Raw genomic sequence first — 22,819 nt, 5'->3', positions numbered from 1 at the left:
TGAGTTTATTTTTATATTTTTTTTAACCCCTCAATGGACATTTTAGTTAGCATTCTGTATTAATGAATGCTATTATTTTCCCTTGTAACCATGTTAGAAGGTAAAATAATAAAATCTACAGAACACCTAACCCAAACATCAGTGAAGAAGTCCGGGTTCGGGTCTGAGTACCACATTCAGATTTTTATCAAGCGCGTGCAAAGCGCATTGCACTGGCGCTGATTACTGGATTCCAACCCTCGGATATCTGACCTCTGCACTGCTGCCTAACCTGACCTACGTAATGACATTTTGCTGCCCACCCTGACCTTGGACCGGATTACTTGTACTCTGCCTGCCCTGACTTCAGCTTGTCCCTGTCTACAATTTTGCCTGATCCCTCAGTGCTCCTCACCAGTGTCTCTGACCCCCGTGGGTCAGCTGTCAACCACACAGAGACTACGCCAGGAGGTGGTGGCCTGGTGGTTCCCCTGCAGCAATGTCCAGATCCCTGTATAAGGGTTAAAGGGTGAATACTAGGCAAATGCCAGGGTAACACCCTAAGGGATTAGCCCAAAGTGAAATCTGGTGGTTAATGCAGCGGTTCTACGCCCACTGTCCGTAACAACGTGGAACATAAGGCACGAATCCCCATATTTCTGACAAATGTATGTTTATTTTTATTAAGCGGAAGAATTTGTAATAAATAAAAATTCCACTTTATCCGACTCGTATGTCAAAAAAAAGTGGAACAGCTGCTTCTTTCTGAACCAATAAAACATAATTTCTCAATACATTTACGGACAACTGGCATAAAGATATTGATAAATATCCCCATACAGCAATATGTCTGCTGCTTCCCTCAGTGTATTATAAAACTGTCATGTTCCGGAGGCCCAGAGCAGACCTCCGGAACGTCATGCAAACAGGACACAGGCAGATTCAGACCAGGCACCAACAGAGTACTTTATTACACAGGTAATAAAAGAACATGACAGTATCGCTTGTTGCATGTATACTGTGCAGACTATTTTCTTTCTTTGGAAGCAGTAGGCACTGCCAGGCTGGACATAGGACAGGATCTGAAGCAGTAGGCACTGCCAGGCTGGACATAGGACAGGATCTGAAGCAGTAGGCACTGCCAGGCTGGACATAGGACAGGATCTGAAGCAGTAGGCACTGCCAGGCTGGACATAGGACAGGATCTGAAGCAGTAGGCACTACCAAGCTATCAGACGCAGTTAGAGCACTGCTAGTCTAGACAATAAAACGCACATAAGTCTTCTTCTAACTAGAACCAAACTACCCAGATGAAGGGCAGAACGTCACTTATTCAGTACCACCATTTCAATATCAGTGTACCCTGGCTATGGCTCGATTTGTGTTTGCGGTCCCCTCCTTGTATGTGTATGCTCAGTCCTTAAAAATAAAAAGGGGAAGAACTCTAGATATTGGTATCAGAAGTATGAGAAGGTTGTGGACTTGCTCTACAGTAATACTTAGAGGGGTTATCCGGTGATTAGTATTGATGATCTATCCTCTGTATAGGTCATCAGTATAACCCCCACCGATCAGCTGTTAGAGGTGGCCGGGCTCTCCGTGGCCTCTTCCTGGCCTATGTGACATCACCATACATCAGTCACAAGGCCTAGTTGCAGCTCAGCCCCATTCAAGTCAATAGGGCTGAACTGCAATACCAAGCAGAGCTGCTGTACTATGTGCTGTGCTCGGAAAGCTGCCAGGAGCCGGCTGCCCTCACCAGGGCTCCGGTAAGCATGGCGGCTCCCTGAGGAGGTACCAGGACTCTGACCCCTGTCCATGTGATAATGATGACCTATTCTGAGAATAGGTCATTATTATCAGTTCCTGGACAGCCGCTTCAATGTCTTTTCAGTCCCAAAAATCTGTGAGACATGTATAAACAGTACACAGGCCACGGATCCGAGGGTTACCACACCAACCTCATGCTGAAGGTCACCCCAACACCCACCTGCCAGGACCCACCTCCAAAATATTAAATAGCGTGGTAGGGTCATCTCTGCCAGGAGTGAACATGACATGGAAGGAGAAGGGAGCACCACAGTCTGAATAAAAAGTCTAGTACATACTGCTAGAGCTTCCCACCAGAACTGGAGAAGACATGTATGTGGGCTTCCGGGCGGTCAGGGCAGCGGGAGCGTGCCTCCAACCAACAAAACAAAGGGAAACCAAACCAACTGATAGAACAGTGGCCAGTGTCGGTTCAGTCTCCTCTTCCCAACCTACTTCAGAGGGATATCGAAGGGCTCAGATAACCCTGTCAGGTCTTAAGGCACCTTCCCTCTGCGGGTGCAAGGACCAAAGACGATAAGACAGGACAATGAATATCAGGACCTTTAGATGAGGAGTCAGGAGATGAAAATTCCCAATAGGCTATCCTGGCACCATGTGGTTAGGAAGAAATATGAGTACAGCTTAGAACGGGTTTCTTGGAAAAGCAATGTAATACATGGTGACATTGCTATGACCAGCAGCTAATATCTAGAGTAACCGCCATGTGGAGCACGGACAGAAACTAGACGGGCTGATAGTGATTCCATAAGGTCCTGGTAGGTTGTCACAGGTATCTGGAGCCATGGTGACCCACAGCTGCTGGAAGGTGCACGGGAAAGGCTCCATATAGCAAACACAACGATTGAGGTGGTCCCACAGATGCTCAATTGGGTTCAAATCTGTGGAATTAGGGGTCCAGGGTAGTTCTTCCAACCAATGTTGGATATTTCTAGCCGTGTGACATGTCGCATTGCCTTGCTGGAAGATCCCATCTGCCCCACGGAAGACAATCAGTATGTACGTGATCTTCAAGGATGGATTCATACCCAAATCTGCCTTCCACATGGATGAGTGACCCCAGAGAATGCCACGAAAACATTCCCCAGACCTTAAAGGGCTTCTGTCACCCCACTAAACTCTTTTTTTTTTTTTGGGTACTTATAATCCCTATCCTGCGATATAGCTATACATTATGTTATTAATCATTTTCGTTCTGTAGATATGTCAAAAAACGTACTTTTATAATATGCTAATTACCTGTCTACCAGCAAGTAGGGCGTCTACTTGCTGGTAGAAGCCGCAAAAAAACCGCCCCCTCCTCCTGTTGATTGACAGGGCCAGCCGCGATCTCCTCCTCCGGCTGCCCCTGTCAGCATTTCAAAAATCGCGCGCCTGTGTTGATTCGGCGCAGGCGCTCTGAGATAAGGAGGCTCGCCTCCTCAGCACTCCCTCAGTGCGCCTGCGCCGATGACGTCACCGAAAAAGAAGACCACCAAATGAAGCGTGAACGAATTTCATAACATGAAATTCGCTCATCTCTAGTTAGTAGGTATGATAACAGGAAATACAGTGCCTTGAAAAAGTAATCATACTCCTTGAACTTTTCCACATTTCTCACGTCAGTACTTTGTAGGACCCCCTTTCACTGCAATTCCAGCTGCAGTCTTTTGGGTTATGTCTCTTCCAGCTTTGTACATCTAGAGGCTGACATTTTGGGGATGTCTAGAGGCTGACATTTTTGTCCATTCTTCTTTGTACACTAGCTCGCGCTCAGTCAGATTGGATGGAAACGTCTGTGAGCAGCAATTCTCAGGTCTTGTCCCAGATTCTCAATGGGATTTAGGTCTGGGCTGTGACTGGGCCATTCTAACACAGGAATATGCTTACATCTAAACCTTCCATTGTAGCTCTGGTTGGATGTTTAGGGTTGTTATCTTGCTGGAAGTTGAACCTCCGCCCCAGTCTCAAGTCTTCTGCAGCGTCTACCAGGTTTTCCTCCAGGATTGCCCCTTTTTTTTCTCCATCCATCTTCCCTTCAACTCTGACCAGCTTCCCTGCCCCTGCTGAAGAACAACCTCCCAACATGATGGCGCACCACCATGTTTCACGGTGGGGATGGTGTGTTCAGGGTGATGTTCAGTGTTTTCCACCACACTTAGTGTTTTGCATTTAGGGCAAAATTTGCAACTTTGGTGTCACACCGGTGACAGGTTTTAGAAGGTCTGAAAGATTATCTGCTCATTAGTGATCTGACAGCCTCTTTTGGTTTCCCTTTGTGTGTTGCTTGTATGTCCACACCTCCTGTTCAGGTGTGGATCATGTGACCTTTACCTCCCCCTATTTAGTCTGACTTTACCCATCACTCCTTGCTCTGGATAGCTTCATTTGGTTTTTGGAAGAGCTGGAGTGTGGTTCATTCATCAGCCTCGGAAGTTAAGTGTTCTGTTTGTTGTATTTTGTATTCACCCCCCACCTTTGTTGTTTACTAGGCCTCAGCGAGACGCTGGTTCCTTTACCAGGGAAGGAGCGGGTAGTCTCTGCCCTGTCACCACCAGGGTTTTCTAGGTTCCTGTGTATGGGCATCTCTACCATCGAGAGGTGCCCATACAGATAAGAGTTAGGGCCAGGAACAGGGTTTTATAGGTGGTGACCCTTTTTCCTTCCCTATTGGTGAGGCCTAGTGTATTTCCCCTTCCTTCTTGCTGTCTTTTGGTGTTCTCCCCTACTACATCCATGACATTTGGTCTCATCTGACCAGAGCACCTTCTTCCAGGTGTTTGCCGTGTCCCGTACATGGCTTGTGGCAAACAGAACTTCTTATAGCTTGCTATCAGTAATGTCTTTCTTCTTGCCGCTCATCCATAAAGGCCAGATTTGTGGAGTACACAACTAATAGTTGTCCTGTGGACAGATTCTCCCACCTGGGCTGTGGATCTCTGCAGCTCCTCCAGAGTGACCATGGGCCTCTTATCTGCTTCTCTAATTAGTGCTCTCCTTGCCTGGGCTGTCAGTTTAGGTGGACGGCCATGTCTTTGTAGGTTTGCAGTTGTGCCATACTCCTTCCATTTTCAGATGATGGATTGAACAGTGCTCCGTGAGATGTTCAGAGCTTGGGATATTTTTTGTAACCTAACCCTGTTTTACACTTCTCCACAACTTTATCCCTGACCTGTCTGCTGTGTTCCTTGGTTTGCATGATGATGTTTGATCACTAATGTTCTCTAACAAACCTCTGAGGCCTTCACAGAACAGCTGTAGTTATACTGAGAATACATTACACACAGTGGAATCTATTCATTAATTAGGTGATTTCTGAAGGCAATTGGTCCCAGTGGATTTTATTTAGGGGTATCAGAGTACAAGGGGCTGAATACAAATGCAAAACACACATTTTTTTAGATTTTTATTTATAAAAAATTTCCAAAACCATGTAACATTTTCTTTTCACGTCACACATACTTGCTACTTTGTGTTGGTCTATTACATACAATTCCGATATAATATATTTAAATTTGTGGGTATAACATGAAAAAGTTCAATGGGTATGAATATTTTTTCAAAGTACTGTACATACAACATCCATACAGTAACCAAGTAATAAAACATGCAGTGCTGACATAGCAGGGCATACGTCATATGACCTATGCCACAAGTAAGGACAGCGGGAGACTGTCTGAAATATGCACTGCAGCCCCAGCCTCACACTGCAGCTCCAAGGGATTGGCCCATCTCCCACCTCTGGGGCCTGCACCAATCTCTAAAATGGAGCCTGCAAAGTGAAGGAGAGTGGACTGTGTATGTGTGGCCAAATGAATGGCGTGGTGGCCGTGCTTGCACGGTGCCCTTCCCATCCCATATCTTAGAGATATGCCACCATTTTATCAGATGGGCCAACTCCTTTTAAGCCTATTGGTTACAGTCTCTGAAGAGGCACAGTAGCTTGGTGGTTTCTGCTGTCCTGGATAACTGGCACCAGTACAGCACATGCAGGAACTACACAGTCTGTAACTGCAGTCTGGATAACAGAGCACTACACCATTAACCCTCCAGGGGTCAGTTTGTACCCAAGGTGGCTGACGGCTCTTGTCCGAACACTTTGGGGCTGCTATGGTACTAAGGGATGCTACCACTTACCACAGCATGTCCTATCAAGGCATTGTTGCACCGCAATCTGTGCCTGAAATCCGCCTAATATAGGCGGATTTCAGCTTCATAAATGACCCCGACTGTCTTTTTAAGTTTACCACTTTTATCATACTTGCCAACCTAAAAAAAGGGGATGGCCAATCTTCTACGCAGCTCATGTAGGAATTCTTATTTCTTAGAAAGCAGCCCTCCATGAGCTCTAATTGTACGTCGCGCTGGCATGCTCAGACACAGGCCTGGCACGTGCGCTGAAGGGCGATGTGTCAAGAAAAGGGCCAGAACCTTCCAGCGGCATGCTTGCCATCTGGATGACATCTCCTAAAAGTTCCCAAGTATGACTTTAATTTAGGCCTCATTCATAGGAGCATAGTTTTGGTCTGGGTTTGATCGACATTGTTTTGCAGATTGCATGTGGACCATGGATATTATCCGTCAGCCCCGGACATTATAGAACATGTCCTATTCTTGCTCGTTTTCCAGACAAGAATAGCCAGTTCTACTATTGGGACCGTAAAAAATGTGGATACTCACCGCCAGTGGTGGTCAGTTTGCAGTGTTCGCCAGCAAACACATGCGGGCTGCCATCTTTAGTAAGGTAGACTGACCCATCCGGTGATGCACAGGTAAGCCCTTACCTGTGCCGGGAGCCGGTCTGAAATCAAATGCAGTCACCGGGAGCAGGCAGTTCCGAGAACAGCCCGATGAAGGCCCCCGGCACAGACAAGGGCTTACCTGTGCATCGCCGGATGGGTGAGTCTACCTTACTAAAGATGGCAGCCCGCATGTGTTCGCTGGCGAACTGCCCATCACTGCTCACCGCTGGTATCTGTATTCTGTGGATCCGCAGTTTGTGAACAGCAAGACTCAGACAATGATGTGTATGAGGCCTAATACTTGGATTAACACCACACAGTTCACAGGAGTATTTAAGCGGTCCCATATGTTTATGTTCACACATTCAGTGAAAAATTTACGAAAAATGAGTCTATGGGTGTATTCACGCGTCCGTTTTTTTAACACCATGAATACTGGCCATCAAACAATAGGACATGTCCCATTTTGTCTGTTTTTGCAGCAAAGGGGCAGTTTTTGATGGCCGTTTTTCAGAAAGCCATCAGTGAAAAAGCAGCTGTGAATAATGGACCGCTTGGCTGTTATATTTCGCTGTTGTGTAAATGTAACTTTAAAGTACCTCACCGGCGCGGCCACGTTTAGAAGTGTTCCCTACAGTCACAGCATGCTCTGCTTCTCAGTCTCTGTATGGGCCTTTATGCGGTCAGTGCGACAACCATTCCTAGTGCGATGCTGGGCCTGTTGGAGGTTTAAAGGGCATCTATCAGCAGTTTTGTACCAGTTACGTGTGCACTTGGCAGCTGATGGTATCTGTGTTGGTCCCATGTTCATATGTGCCCGCATTGCTGAGAATTTTTTTTTTATATGCAAATGAGCCTCTAAGAGCAACAGGGGCGTTACCATTACTCCTAGAGGCTCTGCTCTCTCTGACTGCTGCTCCCTCTGCACTTTGATTGACAGGTCCAGGCAGTGAAAACATCATCACACCTGGCCCTATCAATCAAAGTAGAGCGGTAGCGGCAGTTGCAGAGAGAGCAGAGCCTCTAGGTGCAACGTTGACACCCCCATTGCTCTTAGAGGCTCATTTGCATATAATAAACCTCAACCTGCATGGGGCTTGCAGAAATCCATGAGCTTGCTGCCTAATTCGGGTGAATGGAACTGATTTTCAGTCAAGGAAATTTCAGTCACCTAAACCTGCAGTGTGTGAAAAGGCCCTTAAATGATGGCGAGGTTAATTACTAGGATTTCTTTTTTATTGATTACATCTCATTTTAGCAGAAATGCTGCTGTCGATACATAATGTCCACAAATCTTATTTTAGAAATGATTGTATTATCAGCCACTGGCAGCGGCAGGATCCAGGAGGGCTAACACGCTAGGTTTCCACGTCTCCTGGGGGTCCGCAGTGCTGTCTGAATTCATGGCTCGGCAATCGACTTCTCACTCCTTTGTTTGCATTTTCCTTTCTGTCTATTCTTGGAAGCTCGATGCTCTATTTGTCTCCCCTGGGTGTCTGCTCTATGAATCTGCAATCCTTTAGCTGTCCTGCCCTATCTCGCCCGTTGTCTGCTCCATCGCTCGGCAATCCTCTACTTCCGCCCTCTGGGAACGTCGTCTGCTCGATCGGCTCGGCGGTCTTCCTTTTCCCTCCAGTGGAGGTCCTGAGCTGGCCCCGCTCGGCACTCCACTATGCCCCCTGGGCAGTCTGTCTGGTCGATGGTATCGGCGATCGTTCTCTCTCCCCTGCCTATGTAACCCATAGTCTGGGGCTCCGCGCCGCCGTCTGATGAGCTCCTCTTCGTCCGCTGCTTGTGCTAACGTGACCGGCGCTGTGGTACGTTTCGCTTTCAACACCGATCTGTCATTTTGCTGCCCGGTGCTGCCTACCGGACTCGTCCGTTACGCCCGTAGCTGTTTGCTTCTTCGCCCATCTTGTTGCGAGCGCTTCATCCGCGTCCATTTCTTCTCACGGTCCGTCCTAGCTGTCCGTTTGTGCCACTCTTCCCCCTCTCGAGACACGTTTTTATTCGCCGTTTCTGTCTGCGCTGTGCCTCATTCATATAGTCGCTCGATTCATCTTCCCTTGCTCTTCGTCTCTCCCCCTCCCCACTGTCTGGCTCGTGTTTATCGGCGCTCCGCTAATCATCCCTGTCTATCTCTTCCCATAGTCTGGCTCGTTGTGATCGGCGCTCGTCGTCTCTTCCTTGTGGCTGTGGTGTGATCGGCGCTCGCTAGCTCTCCCCTTACTGGCGATGAATGGCCGCTGCTGTTCCCGGAGCCGCTGAGACCCGAGCACCGGAAGCGGGAACCGGGGGGAAGCGGACCGCGGTGAGAGCAGGAGGACCGACCACCTGGGTATGTGACCACCTGTTATGTTGTGTGTGTTCTCGGGGATGATCCAGTGCCGCCATCTTTATTTATCCCATTCCCAGAGGAGTCTCCCACTATAAACAGTAGAGAACTCCCCACTGGATTGCGGCAGGGGTGGGATATGCGGGTTACATCCTGTAGGGGGTGCCATACACCGAGCAGTTGGTCTCTCTGCTAGATGGGACCCCTCCCCCCAACTCTCTGCTTGTAATCTCCCTATAAAGTGGCTGATTTTCCCCCCCCCCCCATCCATCACATAGAGTATGGAGGGGCCCGGCATAGTTATCATGGGGTCCCTACTAAAGTAATATAATATCCCCAGTACTGGACCCCTCCCCCCAACTCTCTGCATGTAACCTCCCTATAAAGTGTCTGATCCCCCCCATCACATAGAGTATGGAAGGGCCCGGCATAGTTATCATAGGGGCCCTACTAAAGTAATATAATATCCCCAGTACTGGACCCCTCCCCCCAATTCTCTGCATGTAACCTCCCTATAAAGTGGCTGATTCCCCCCCCCCCCCCCATCACATAAGTATAGAGCGGCCTGACCCGGCATAGTTATCATAGGGCCCTGTTAAGGTAATATAATATCCCCAGTACTGGACCCCCAATTCTCTGCATGTAACCTCTCTATAAAGTGGCTGATTCCCCCTCCCCCATCACATAAGTAGGGAGCGGTCCAGACCCGGCATAGTTATCATAGGGCCCTGCTAAGGGAATATAATATCCTCCAGAATCCCCCCATATGCCCAGTACCGGACCCCTCCCGTACATTACCAGACTAATAGTCTCTGTACCGTACCCTATAGGGCTCCCCTCCCCCGACTGGAGCTGTATTAGAGAACTGTAAGGCAGGTTGTGTTAGGCCGACCCCTGTGGCTTCTTAGAGGGGAGTGCTGCCATAGTCCCTGAAGGGGTTGGACCTGCAAACAATAAGAAAAGGGGTCCCCTAATCCACCGAGTCTTAGGGTTGATGAGGATCCCGGCAGGCGGACCCCCAGGGATGATATATTTGTTTGATATCATGTGCGTAGGAACTGAAGAAAAAATAACAGCGGCAGATGTTAAAGAAGTAAATAAAACAACACCCCCCCCCCCCCTTACCTCTCTAATCCCCCCCCCCCTGTGCAGAGGCTGCAGTAATCCCCCTCCCCAGTCTTTGTTTACAAGCAGCCGTCACATGACCACTGCAGCCAGTCTGTGACCTCTGCAGTCACGCCCCTTATGGAGGCAGCAGTACGGTGTGTGGCCTGTGAAGGTCCTGATTGGCTGCAGTGGTCATGTGTCGGCTGCTTGTAAACAGAGAGCTGGGGGATTGGGGAGGGTTATCTGCCATCTGTCAGCAGGTTTGTCCCTATGACACTGGCTGACCGGTTACATGGGCGCTCGGCAGCTGAAGGCATCTGTGTTGGTCCCATGTTCGTATGTGCCCTCGTTGCTGAGAAAAATTATGTTTTAATATATGCAAATGAGCCTCTAGGAGCAACAGGGGCGTTACCGTTACACCTAGAGGCTCTGCTCTCTCTGCAGCGGCCGCGCCCCCTGCACTTTGATTGACAGGATCAGGTGTGATCACATTTACACTGCCTGCTCCTGTCAAAGTGCAGAGGGCGCGGCCGCTGCAGAGAGAGCAGAGCTTCCAGGAGTAATAGTAACGCCCTCGTTGCTCCTATGGTACAAGTAATGTATGGGAGAGAGAAGTCACCCACTGGAAATCAAACATACCAACGTTGTAATATACTTTATACTTCGGTGGCTCACTATTTTCAAGATCTCTGCTTGCTGTTAGTGAAATGGACGCCTCCCATCTTTACTTCCAAAGCAGGAAAGTTCCTCCTGATCACAGAAGACTATAACCTGATCAGGACATGCCCTGGGAGGCTGTCAGAGGAATGTAGCGCCCCCTCCATGGGAGGCAATGTACGCTTTATATTGTGACCCTTCTTGCCTTAAAGGGAACCTGTCATCCACCTTATGGTGACCTCACTGAGGGCAGCATCAAATAATGACAGAAATGCTGATGTCAGCCGTGTGTCACTCATCAGCTAAAGGTAAGTGGTTGCCGAGAACCAGCATCATAACTATTGCAGCCCAGGCCTGGAGAAGAGTCACATCTACCTGAGAAGAGTCCTGGTTATTATAATCTCCTGCTCTCTCACCATCTGCTGATGACTGTCAGTTCTCTCCTAGAGAGAAAAGGAGAAAACTAGGTAGAAGCCGGTCAGCCATCAGCGGGTGGGCAGGAGAGCAGGAAGTCATGAATAACCGGGACTCTTTTCAGGAGGCCGGGACTCTTCTCAGGAGGCCGGGACTCTTTTCCAGGCCCATGCTGCAATGATTGTGATGTTGGTTCTCGGCAACCACTTACTTTATAACTTATAAATGACCGACCGCTGACATCATCTCCCCCGTCTGTACTTTATTCTGCCGTTAGTATGGGCTCCATAAAGGTGATGACAGGTTCCTTTTAAAGGGGCTGTCTCATCTGACATATCAGATAGGTGCAGGTGTCGACTATCTCCAGAACGTGCCCCTTAAAAGTGAAAGACAGTGCACTGCGCATGCGCGACTTGCACTCCATTAATTTCTACGGGAGATCCAAAAACAGCTGGGCGAGCTCGCTTGGCTATTTTCAGTGGTCCGATAGCGATGAATGGAGAGTGCACTGCGCAAGCGAGGCCAGCGCTCCGCTCCGTTCACTTCTATTGGACTGCGGGCAGAGCTGGGCGTGCGCTTGGCTATTTTCGGCAGTTTCATAGAAATGAAAGGAGGCTGGCTGCGCATGTGTGCTGCGCCCTCCTGCACTTTCAGGGACCCGTTCTGGAGATGGCGTAGGCGAGACCCGCACCTATCTGACCTTGGTGACCTGTCCTAGCGATATGCCATCGGCGTCCTAGATGAGACAACCTATTACGTCTAAAGCTGGTTGAAAGCTTCTGCAGCCAAACAGCTCCTACCCCGTAGACATGCATGCTGGGCTTGGCTGAGCATGCGTATTGAACGTGTTGAAATCCAATGGTGTGTTCCCAGGAATCTGGTGTTGGAGGCCCTCATCCCGATCTATCTGGCTCTGGAGGACATGCAGATCTCGCCCCCAGATTTGGGATGATGTCAGGATTGTATACCTCATGGTTTTAGATGACATCTTTGTCACATTTCTCCGTTTCTTTCCCCCCGCAGCCTCTACATCCTCCATCTCTCACTTTCTCCCCCTGATCTGTCATCATGTCTCAGACTCTACAAATGGAGATCCCCAACTTTGGGAACAGTATCCTGGAATGCCTGAACGAGCAGCGCCTCCAGGGCCTGTACTGCGATGTCTCCGTCGTGGTCCGCGGACACCAGTTCAAAGCCCACCGGGCCGTCCTGGCGGCGAGCAGCTCTTACTTCAGAGACCTCTTCCACAACAGCAAGAACCCTGTGGTGGAGCTGCCCGGATCGGTCCAACCTCAGTCCTTCCAGCAGATCCTCAGCTTCTGTTACACCGGGCGGCTCAGCATGAACGTAGGAGACCAGTTCCTTCTCATGTACACGGCCGGCTTCCTGCAGATCCAGGAGATCATGGAGAAGGGGACAGAGTTCTTCCTGAAGGTCAGCTCGCCCAGCTGTGACTCCCAGGGTTTGCACCCTGAAGAAGCTCCAAGCTCCGAACCTCCCAGCCCGGCCGCGGCTGCAGCAGTCGCGGCAGCAGCCTCGGCCGTGGCTTCACTATCATCCTCAACATCTTACTCCACCTCCCGGGCACCACGGGTGAAAACGGAGAGCCAAGAGTCTGATTCAGTGCAGTGCACTCCAGTAGCGAAGAGACTGTGGGATGGGGGGCAGAAGGAGGCCGGAGGGGCAAATAGAAAGGTGCCACGCTTTTCTCAAGGAGCGTCTGGTGGGTCATCAGGTGCTGTGGCCCCACAAGGGTCAGAGAGGACGAGCCCAGGAACGTCCAGCGCGTACACAAGTGACAGCCCGGGATCTTATCACAATGAGGAGGACGAGGAAGAGGAGGTCGGAGAGGACGGCACAGAGGAGCAATACAGGCAGATCTGCAATATGTATACAATGTACAGCATGATGAACGTCAACCAAACCGGTGAGATCCAGCGTGGTGTGTCATGTCCCACTCCAGTCACCTTCAGAGCTGCATTTGCAATTCTGTTTGTTACTGTTTGGAATCTATCAGCTGGGAGAAAGTTCTGAAAAGAATGCATTGACTAAGTCTCCCCCACTGCTCTGTGCAGATACTGAATCAGCAGGGGATGAAGGACGCATAAGGGGCTTTCCAGCTTTGTGCACTTTCTTTACCTTTGAAGCCCAGCCTCCTCTCTGTTCCGGGTCCCTGGCCCCCTTCTGTGGTTTTCCAGTCCCCATCATGTAAACTTCCGCCTGTCCACCCAGACACGTACAGCCGGCTACGCTTGAAATGTAAAGGAAGTGCACAAGGCTGGACAACCCCTTTAATGGGAACAAAGTTAAGAAAGGAAGGTTACTTAAAGGGTATGTCCACCTGTGAACACAGATTGTCTGCTGAGCCCCTGTATTGTAGGAGGTGGGGGCAGTGAGTTTTGTATACATAAAATAACTGTAGAGGACCTGGTGTAAGGGCTCATGCACACGACAGTATTGCATTTTCAGTGTTTTGCGGTCAGTTTTTTACGGATCCGTTGTTCCGTTTTTTGTTTCCGTTTTCTGTTCCGTTTTTTCCGTATGCCATATACAGTAATTACATAGAAAAAATTGGGCTGGGCATAACATTTTCAATAGATGGTTCAGCAAAAACGGAACGGATAGAGATGCATTTCCGTATGTGTTCTGTTTTTTTTGCGGACCCATTGACTTGAATGGAGCCAAGCACCGTGATTTGCGGACAAGAATAGGACATGTTCTATCTCTTCATGGCACGGAAATACTGAAACGGAATGCACATGGAGACACTTCAGTATTTTTTGCTGAACCATTGAAATGAATGGTTCAGTATATGTTCCGCATACTGAACTAAAAAAACGGCCAGTATACTGAACGCAAAATACTGTTGTGTGCATGAGCCCTAAAGATGACATCCCAGAATGTAGGAAATACTGTGAGATTTCAGCTCTGAAGCCTGCAGAATTGTATCTGCAGCTTTACAGTATAATATAGACTGCAACTCAGGATCGGTACAGGACGAGTAATGTATGTACACAGTGACTGCACCAGCAGAATAGTGAGTGCAGCTCTGGAATATAATACAGGATGTAACTCAGGATCAGTACAGGATAAGTAATGTAATGTATGTACACAGTGACTGCACCAGTAGAATAGTGAGTGCAGCTCTGGAGTATAATACAGGATGTAACTCAGGATCAGTACAGGATAAGTAATGTATGTACACAGTGACTGCACCAGCAGAATAGTAAGTGCAGCTCTGGAATATAATACAGGATGTAACTCAGGATCAGTACAGGATAAGTAATGTAATGTATGTACACAGAGACTGCACCAGCAGAATAGTGAGTGCAGCTCTGGAGTATAATACAGGATATAACTCTGGATCAGCACAGGATAAGTAATGTAATGTGTGTACACAGTGACTGTACCAGCAGAATAGTGAGTGCAGCTCTGGAGTATAATACAGGATGTAACTGAGGATCAGTACAGGATAAGTAATGTATGTACACAGTGACTGCACCAGCAGAATAGTGAGTGCAGCTCTGGAGTATAATACAGGATGTAACTCAGGATCAGTACAGGATAAATAATGTATTTACACAGTGACTGCACCAGCAGAACAGTGAGTGCAGCTCTGGAGTATAATACAGGATGTAACTCAGGATCAGTACAGGATAAGTAATGTAATGTACACAGTGACTGCACCAGCAGAATAGTGAGTGCAGCTCTGGAGTATAATACAGGATGTAACTCACGATCAGTACAGGATAAGTAATGTATGTACACAGTGACTGCACCAGCAGAATAGTGAGTGCAGCTCTGGGGTATAATACAGGATGTAACTCAGGATCAGTACAGGATAAGTAATGTATGTACACAGTGACTGCACCAGCAGAATAGTGAGTGCAGCTCTGGAGTATAATACAGGATGTAACTCAGGAAGGATCAGTACAGGGTAAGTAATATAATGTGATTACATAGCGCCATCAGGTAAACAAGGAACGTGGGTTTCTGTTATATAATTGGCCCTGGTGGCAGATGTCACTGTGCTGGTGGATCTTCTATCGTGGTTGATGTATGACATTTCTCCCCAGCTGTGCAATATAACGTCTGCCTGTGTTCCTGTCAATAGAATATTCTTTGAATTCTTCAGCTGAGAAGGTGGAAGCTCTGCCGGACCCCGTCTTTTCAGACTCCAGGAACCGTGTGCGTGTCAAGCAGGACCTGGCTACCCTCCCAGCGGAGCTCATCAGTCAGATCGGCAACCGATGTCACCCAAAACTGTACGAAGAAGGAGACCCGGCTGAGAAGATAGAACTTGTGACAGGTATTTTCACAGGTCCTTTCGTAAACACTTTGCTCTCCATGACGGTTGAGATGTTCACACTTAACACTGTTGGAAATGGCCGTTTTGTTCTGTCCCTTCCACCAATATATATTGACGGGGTCTATTTGACCTGGCACCATGCCTGACCTCTTGGCTCATCGCTGAGTAGGCCTGATCTCCTCCAGTGTGTGGCTGTGCTCCGATCCTCTGATGGTTATGGGTGTCCTGGACAAGGGTGTGAGTGCTCCTACTAGCTGTGCCAAGCCAAGCGTTAGGGTGGTGACATATGATGCGCTCCACCAGAAGAGGTATGTGATGGAGCCTGCCTCTGAATCATTACATAACGGAGCCAGCGGTGGGAAGGCCTCCGGCACTCTGGCCAGAACTTAGCCTGAAGGCTTAGCTTTGGATTTTGGGACCTGTGGACTTTTCCCAATGTACAATGCAATAGATGAGCTTCCTATGTACGAGTGTTCGCTCTCTGATACATCAAAGGTATAAAAAAGGGGTAAGAGTGCGGCGTACAGCGACGGTATAGTCATTCTAATTATATCCTCGGTCCTTCATCTCTGTCCTCCCCCTCATTACTGACCTTCTTTTTCCTACATTTTAGGAACCAACGTGTTCATCACCCGCGCTCAGCTCATGAACTGTCACATCAGCGCCGGGACACGCCACAAGGTTCTGCTGCGCAGGTTGCTGGCGTCTTTCTTTGACAGGTGAGAGGTGGGAAGGGTTAATGAAGAAGGGACACATTCCCCCTTAAAACTGGTATCATAAATGACCCGACTTATCTCATTCCCCTCCGTTACTCCAGGAACACTCTAGCAAACAGCTGTGGCACTGGAATCCGCTCGTCCACCAATGACCCGAGCAGGAAGCCTCTGGACAGCCGGGTCCTGCATGCCGTGAAATGTAAGCGTGGTCACTCGTGGTTTTTTTTCGTTTTTTTTTTCACGTGCCATTTATGTGTTTGGTCACCCGCTCACATACACAGTCGAGTCACGTTATTCCGAGCGCCAGCTAATACCCAGAGTATCCGCGGTGTGCAGGGCGGACAGCAGCTTGACCGGCTGGGGGTGACTCCATAAGGTCCTGGTAGGTGGTCACCGGTATCTGGAGACATGCTGACTGCAGTGCATCCCCAGCGTGGGGGAGGATCCATAGAGAGAACACGACCATCGAGGTAGTCCCACAGGTGGTTAGTTGGGTTCAAGTCTGGGGGAAAAGGGACTAGGGTAGGACTTGGAAGTCTGGGTCATGCCCTTCCAACCAATGTCGGACATTTCTAGCTGTGTGACATGTCGCATTGTCTTGCTGGGAGATCCTATCTGCCCCAGGGAAGACAATCAGCAGGGAAAAATGCCTCGGGGCATGTTCCCATGTAGCCCTAGCCTTACCCATGACAGCAACATGGGATATGTGCGCAGACACCGTGTACCCACCAAGCCAGCTCACCACACAGGACTTCCTTCATGAGCTACACCTTGCTGACATCGAAAGTGGTCAGAATACCGGGACCGGACTGTGTAGTTCTAGGCTTCTCAGTCTTGTGTACACAGATTTTTCCCTTCGCTGACATGCTGTACATTGAGGGCAGGACGCACTCACTCCCCAGGTTTGAAAAAGTTTTCCTTTAAAGTTTGCAAATCTATGACCAACCCACTTCTTTTTTTTTTTTTTCCTCCGGTACATAGTCTACTGTCAGAATTTCGCCCCGAACTTCAAGGAAAGTGAGATGAATGCCATCGCAGCGGACATGTGTACGAATGCCCGACGCGTGGTGCGCAAGAGCTGGATCCCAAAACTGAAGCTGCTGATGGCCGAAGGAGACGCCTACACGTCCTTTATCAACGACACCGGCAAAATGGAGCCTGACCTGATGGGCGGAGGCACCCCCGCGGATCATGGTGCGGGCTTTGATGGCGAGCCGGGAGAGGGAATGCCTTGATGGTCTTGCACGAACCTCCCCCCCCCCCCTCCCCTTTCCAAAAGTTAAAAAAAAAAGTAACTAACTCTCCCCCTCTGTCTGTAGTGAGGAGGGGAGGGAGGACGGACAATATGGCACTCAGGAGATGCCGTAGGAGGTGGTGCTAAGTAGGACTGTACGCTGCTGCACGACCTCGGGAGCGGTGCGGAGGAACCCGGTATCACTATACACTGCTGCATGAGATACTCGGTATCCACGTCTCCATTATCAGTATGCAGTTACACTACGCCGTGTCATTATATAGCGCCTCCATTATCGGTGTATAGAGATACTCGCCATCGTCATCCAACCGGAACAGACGTTCCACTCGCTGGGGGTGGGGGAAGGGTGACTTGTAAATATTCTGCAGTCGGGGTAGAAGCTCCGTAATCTCACTGGCCGCTGAGGTCCCAGCTCCTGGGAGAAAGAGAGACTTTTTTTTTATTTTTATTATTATTAACATTTTAAATGCACCCTTCCCCCGCATCAGCTTCTGGATTGGAGGGAGCGCTACCTACAACCGAGTGTAATAAGTTATAATTCTCTAGATCATCAGTCTCCGGCTGTTACAGAACTAACTACAACTCTCAGCATGTTGAGAAATTGCAGTTTAGCCAAGGCCGGAGAATGGCAGATAGGAGGTCAATGCTTTAGATCATTGCGGGGGAGGGGGTTCATGGTCTTGTTGCCCAACCAATCGCAACGCAGCTTTCATTTTTCAAGGGCACTATCGGAAATGAAAGCTGCGCTGTGATTGGTAGCGGCGGGCAACCGTTTTCTCTTTTAGACAGTTTTCCTAAATCTGCCCCATAGCAACCAATCAGATTCTGTGTTACTTCGGTTAAAAAAAATAATAATAATAACCATCTGATTGGCTGTCGCAGACGACTTTATTTGCACAGCTGCTAATTGCACATTTTATAGACTGTGTTCACATTTTCGTCCATGAATCCAGACCTAACTGCGCAGCCCGCGGCACCGCCGACAGTAACCCACTGGGGTCCGTCGGGCGCCGATTGTTTCCTAGAACGGAACAAAGAGGCGATAAAACTGGCGCGGATGTGAACGCAGCCTTATTTTTTATTGTCCCGTTTCTGTTTTGTCATGTATGTCGGGGTTTCACCATTTTTTAGAGGGGGGGGTTCCCTTAGATGTTATGAATTTTGCATGGTCTTAGAAGTTTGCCTTTACGGAGGGCGACCACTTTGTTGATCGGACAGTAGGGCTGTTCTGCTTTCTCACTAAGTATAGGTTATATCGATTCCCCTCCCCAGATTGACTTACGAGGTGGGGGGTCTCCTAGTAATACAATCATTGATTTCGATGGTCGCCTTGTGCTGATCATTATAATTGCCACCCATTAATCCCCTGATTGGTCTGGAAGGACAAGCACACTAATGCTATCCGGATGGAGTCAGAAGATTGCCCCCCTGGTGGTAGTTTTTCACATTACCCAAGGTTTTTTTTTGTTTTGTTTTTTATCACCTCGCATTAAATGGCTCCTTAAAGTGACAGTAGCATAAGGCAGATTTCTAGACTTATCGATTTCACTGTATTGGACGACTCACATTAATTGCCATGTATGTAGAGCGGCGCACATACATGTAGGCAGGCACGACTGTTGTGGTATTTGACTGTCAGCGGTGGTCACTCGGAGGAAGCCAGTGGAGCAGACATAGAGTAAGGCGCTTCCATTCATGCCAGGCCGGGGCGCTGTGCCCTTCACGATGACCCACTCTCCCATAACTCATTATAGTGTAGCCATGATAACTTATAACTGCTAAGCACAGAGTTACCATTAATGATTTTATTTTAATTTTTTACCTGAAGGGTATGTACAGGAGAACTGGGTGTACATGATTATGTATGGGTTTCCAGGAGGGGGTGCGGATTATGATCCATTTTAACAACCCTTTGCTGAGTAACGTCTAACCTGTCATTTAAGGTCTTAGGGAATAACCGGTTACTGTTATTTCCATTATTGGGAATCTGTTACTACGCTGAGCCTGCTGACACCATTCTCCCTATTACTGTGCATAGAGACTGGTGTCAGTGGTTGAAGCGGGGGGTGGGCATAGCATGAGTATTAGGACTGCTGCTCTTAAAAAGTTAAAATAGTGAGAAACTAGCTTGTGTACATATGAGCGAGGCAGTGCTTGTATCTGCGGGCCTGTTACCACCCTATACAACCCCCATCATGGGGGTGGGGGTCCCTGCATTACTCTGGCAGCCGCTGCAAGAATGGGTATCGGGACTGCGCGACTCCAGCACTGCTGCTCTTAAAAAGGTAAAATAGTGAGAAACTAGCTTATGTGTACATATGAGAGAGGCAGTGCTTGTATCTGTGGGCCTGTTACCACCCTATACAACCCCTTTCATGGGGAGGGGGGGTCCCTGCATTACTCTGGCAGCCGCTGCAAGAAAAATGCTAAATTGGTGGGAACGGGGAGATCAGCCTTTTGAAAGGGGTTGTTTTTGAGGAGCTATTTTTTTTTTTTTTTATGTCCTTTCCCTGTGACCACTAACCTAGTGTGTGGAGGACCTACCCTAATTCATGTCAGTCCTGCTAATCACATACACTAAAATCCCCCTCTAACCCATGTTCCTCGCTGGGGATTAAGAAATCCTGGAGGCCTATGGGAGAGCTGGTGTGTTGTCGCACAGTGCCCCCTGCTGGGCGTGTGATTTACGTGTTTATTTTGTACATATATGTATAGCTCATCCTGTAGGAGGATGGTAAAGCCTGTAGTTTCTAGGTTCTGTTCAGAGGACGAAACTGGGATAGAGAGGGAACTTATACGGTACCAGTGACGTGAGGCTAATACGGATAACACTGTAGTTCTGCATTAAGGCTAATACACTGATCTTAGCGGGTATAAACCAGCTCCAGCTTATTCTTGGCAACGCGAAAACCTCTCATGACCCCATACGTTCTCCTTCTCATCTTAATAGTTATGTATAACCCATACCATGCGTGTTGATACTACCGAATACCGTCTGTATGGGGGTATTTTACCCATCCTCAATATGCAGTGACGGATGAATCAAGTACAAGGGCTGCCGACATGTGCATAATATCAGTGTACATATATATGTGTGTATATATACATAGCGACCCCTCTCTTCCCACGTGAAGGCTCTCTGGTAGTAGGGCTCTGCCGGGCTGTCATGGGATGTAAATATTTCAAGTAATATTTTTGCAGGCAATAGGGGGTGGGAATGGAGAGAATGAAAGAAGCAGCCCTCGAAAAAAATAATCCGTAGCGTGTACCTGTATATACTGAGCTGCGTCAGGTGGCACAATGTATATACCCCCTTTTTTATTTTTAGGTAGATTTATTATTTTTTTCATATTTGTAGGAAAGTATTCAGACACCACATTCTCACCATAGTCATTTGTTTTAAAAGGGAGATTTCACATATTTTAAATTCATATTTTGTAGGCTTATTCCTGAGAGTATCTGGTAAGTGTAGTACTAGCTTTCGACCACTAGATGGTGCACTTTAGGTTAAGATCTTGAGTGCACCACCTATGGTCTGCTGGAAGGTACTACACATTCCCCAAAGACGGAACCTATAAAATATCGTTTTGATGAAGGATTAATGTGATTCTTCCCTTGTTAGCTGGCAATATTAACGGCATGTTCACAGACAGACTGGCAAACTTCCCAATGATACACTAGCCGAGAGGAGGGCTGCACAATGTTCACTGTTTTATTTCCCTGCCCCCTGGGCCGGTGTGACTTTTATTTTTAGTAAATTTTATTTTTTAACTGTAGAAAATTTAAAATAAAAAAAAATTAAAAAATTCAGATTTCCTTCTACCATAAACCTCTCACTAAATGCACACTTGATTGTGAATTGCAGATGCTTGACAGACTGTTCCCCACGCCCTTGGGTGGGGGAATTTTTTCGCTTTTTTTTGTTTTCCACCCCAAATCACTAACAATACATCTCCCCTTCCTTCTGCTCTCTTTAAGTGCCAAGATATCGCTGTGTGTTCCCTTAACTGTGAGACAGGAGCATTGCACATTATGGAAAAAAAAAATAAAAAATCTGAAAACATATTAATAAACATTTTTAACAAACAGGGAAATTATGTCTGCTCGTCCATTATTTCCTGAGGCCGCTAGGCTGGATCTGTCCAGCGGCAATTATGAGACTGAGCTATTGTCCAGCAAAACTACAGTTCCTGTTAGGAGTTGTAGTCTCTCAACAGCCGGAGGGCCACGTGACCACTCATAGGCTCTCCTGCACATAGGACAGGACATCCTGTAGTAATGTCCATAAAAAGCTTGACTGCCCCTTACTGGGTTTGGAAAAAAGCAGATTTCAGATGGGGTCTATATTAGGGATATGTACCCCCTCTTAGGGTACGTTCACATTTGTAGCGTCCCGAATCCAGCAGAGAACAGCCCGCTAGATTTATCCAGATCTGATTGAGCCACACACCACCAGACCCCATAGACTATAATGGGATTCAGCCACTGTAACAGTTTCTGTCTGGCCAAGAGCTAACACTCATGCCGGAAAGTGGTCGGATCCCTGCAGGACTCGGTGGCGGGAGGCGCTGTCCGACTATGCCGGATCCGGAGAACTTTAGAAGGCGGTTCGCGGCTGGATCCGGGATGCCAGAGATGAATGTACCCTTACAGCCTTTCACCCCACATAATGCAGACATTTTATGCATCTGTACAAAAATCAGAAAAGGCTATGGACACCTTTGCACTGATTTTTAATTTAAATTTAGGCAACTTTATAGTCATTATAAAATATTCAACCATTTTGCTGTTGCAGAGTTTGTGCTCCTTCACATAGCTGGCAATGCTGTTGCTTCTGACAGAGCCAGACACACTGTCCTCGTCTCCATCCAGGGCAGGCCGGGAGGTGTATGCAACCAAATCTTCAGGGAGTGCAGATGACACAAGCCAGTCCGAAGGGGAGAAAACTCAGGGCAGACCTTACAGCGTGGTGGGGCCACACCTCAGCATCGGTGTCAGAGGAGATCCTACATGAGCTGTAGAAGCAAAAATCAGTCCAGGAATAAAGCTGTGCTGATACATGAGGGCTAAAGAAGACAGCAGCATCCTGGACACACGTGCCGATACATGAGGGCTAGAGAAGACAGCAGCATCCTGGACACACGTGCCGATACATGAGGGCTAGCGAAGACAGCAGCCTCCTGGACACACGTGCTGATACATGAGGGCTAGAGAAGCCAGCAGCATCCTGGACACACGTGCCGATACATGAGGGCTAGAGAAGACAGCAGCCTCCTGGACACACGTGCCGATACATGAGGGCTAGAGAAGACAGCAGCATCCTGGACACACGTGCAGATACATGAGGGCTAGAGAAGACAGCAGCCTCCTGGACACACGTGCTGATACATGAGGGCTAGAGAAGACAGTAGCCTCCTGGACACACGTGCTGATACATGAGGGCTAGAGAAGACAGCAGCCTCCTGGACACACGTGCTGATACTGATACATGAGGGC

At 48.2% G+C, this 22,819-nt stretch overlaps 1 protein-coding gene across 2 annotated transcripts; it reads left to right on the top strand.

The window, feature by feature from the left end:
• The first annotated feature begins 7,813 nt into the window (after positions 1 to 7,813).
• NACC1 (nucleus accumbens associated 1) lies at positions 7,814 to 21,417 on the top strand. 2 transcript variants are annotated; one of them, XM_044278927.1, is made up of 7 exons: positions 7,814 to 8,347; positions 8,682 to 8,868; positions 12,067 to 12,970; positions 15,158 to 15,352; positions 15,966 to 16,071; positions 16,170 to 16,267; positions 17,050 to 21,417. In XM_044278927.1, the coding sequence occupies exons 3-7, from the start codon at positions 12,112 to 12,114 to the stop codon at positions 17,301 to 17,303; spliced, it is 1,512 nt and encodes a 503-aa protein (XP_044134862.1). In that variant the 5' UTR covers positions 7,814 to 8,347; positions 8,682 to 8,868; positions 12,067 to 12,111; the 3' UTR covers positions 17,304 to 21,417. The 2 variants fall into 2 exon arrangements, with proteins under 2 accessions (XP_044134862.1, XP_044134863.1); XM_044278928.1 differs by having other exon boundaries at positions 7,815 to 8,347; positions 15,179 to 15,352.
• Positions 21,418 to 22,819: the final 1,402 nt, after the last annotated feature.

This window comes from Bufo gargarizans, chromosome 2, assembly GCF_014858855.1.
Source record: "Bufo gargarizans isolate SCDJY-AF-19 chromosome 2, ASM1485885v1, whole genome shotgun sequence".
Classification (NCBI taxonomy): domain Eukaryota; kingdom Metazoa; phylum Chordata; class Amphibia; order Anura; family Bufonidae; genus Bufo; species Bufo gargarizans.
The sequence above is the reverse complement of the archived record's forward strand: the minus strand, read 5'-3'. Positions and strand labels throughout refer to the sequence as shown.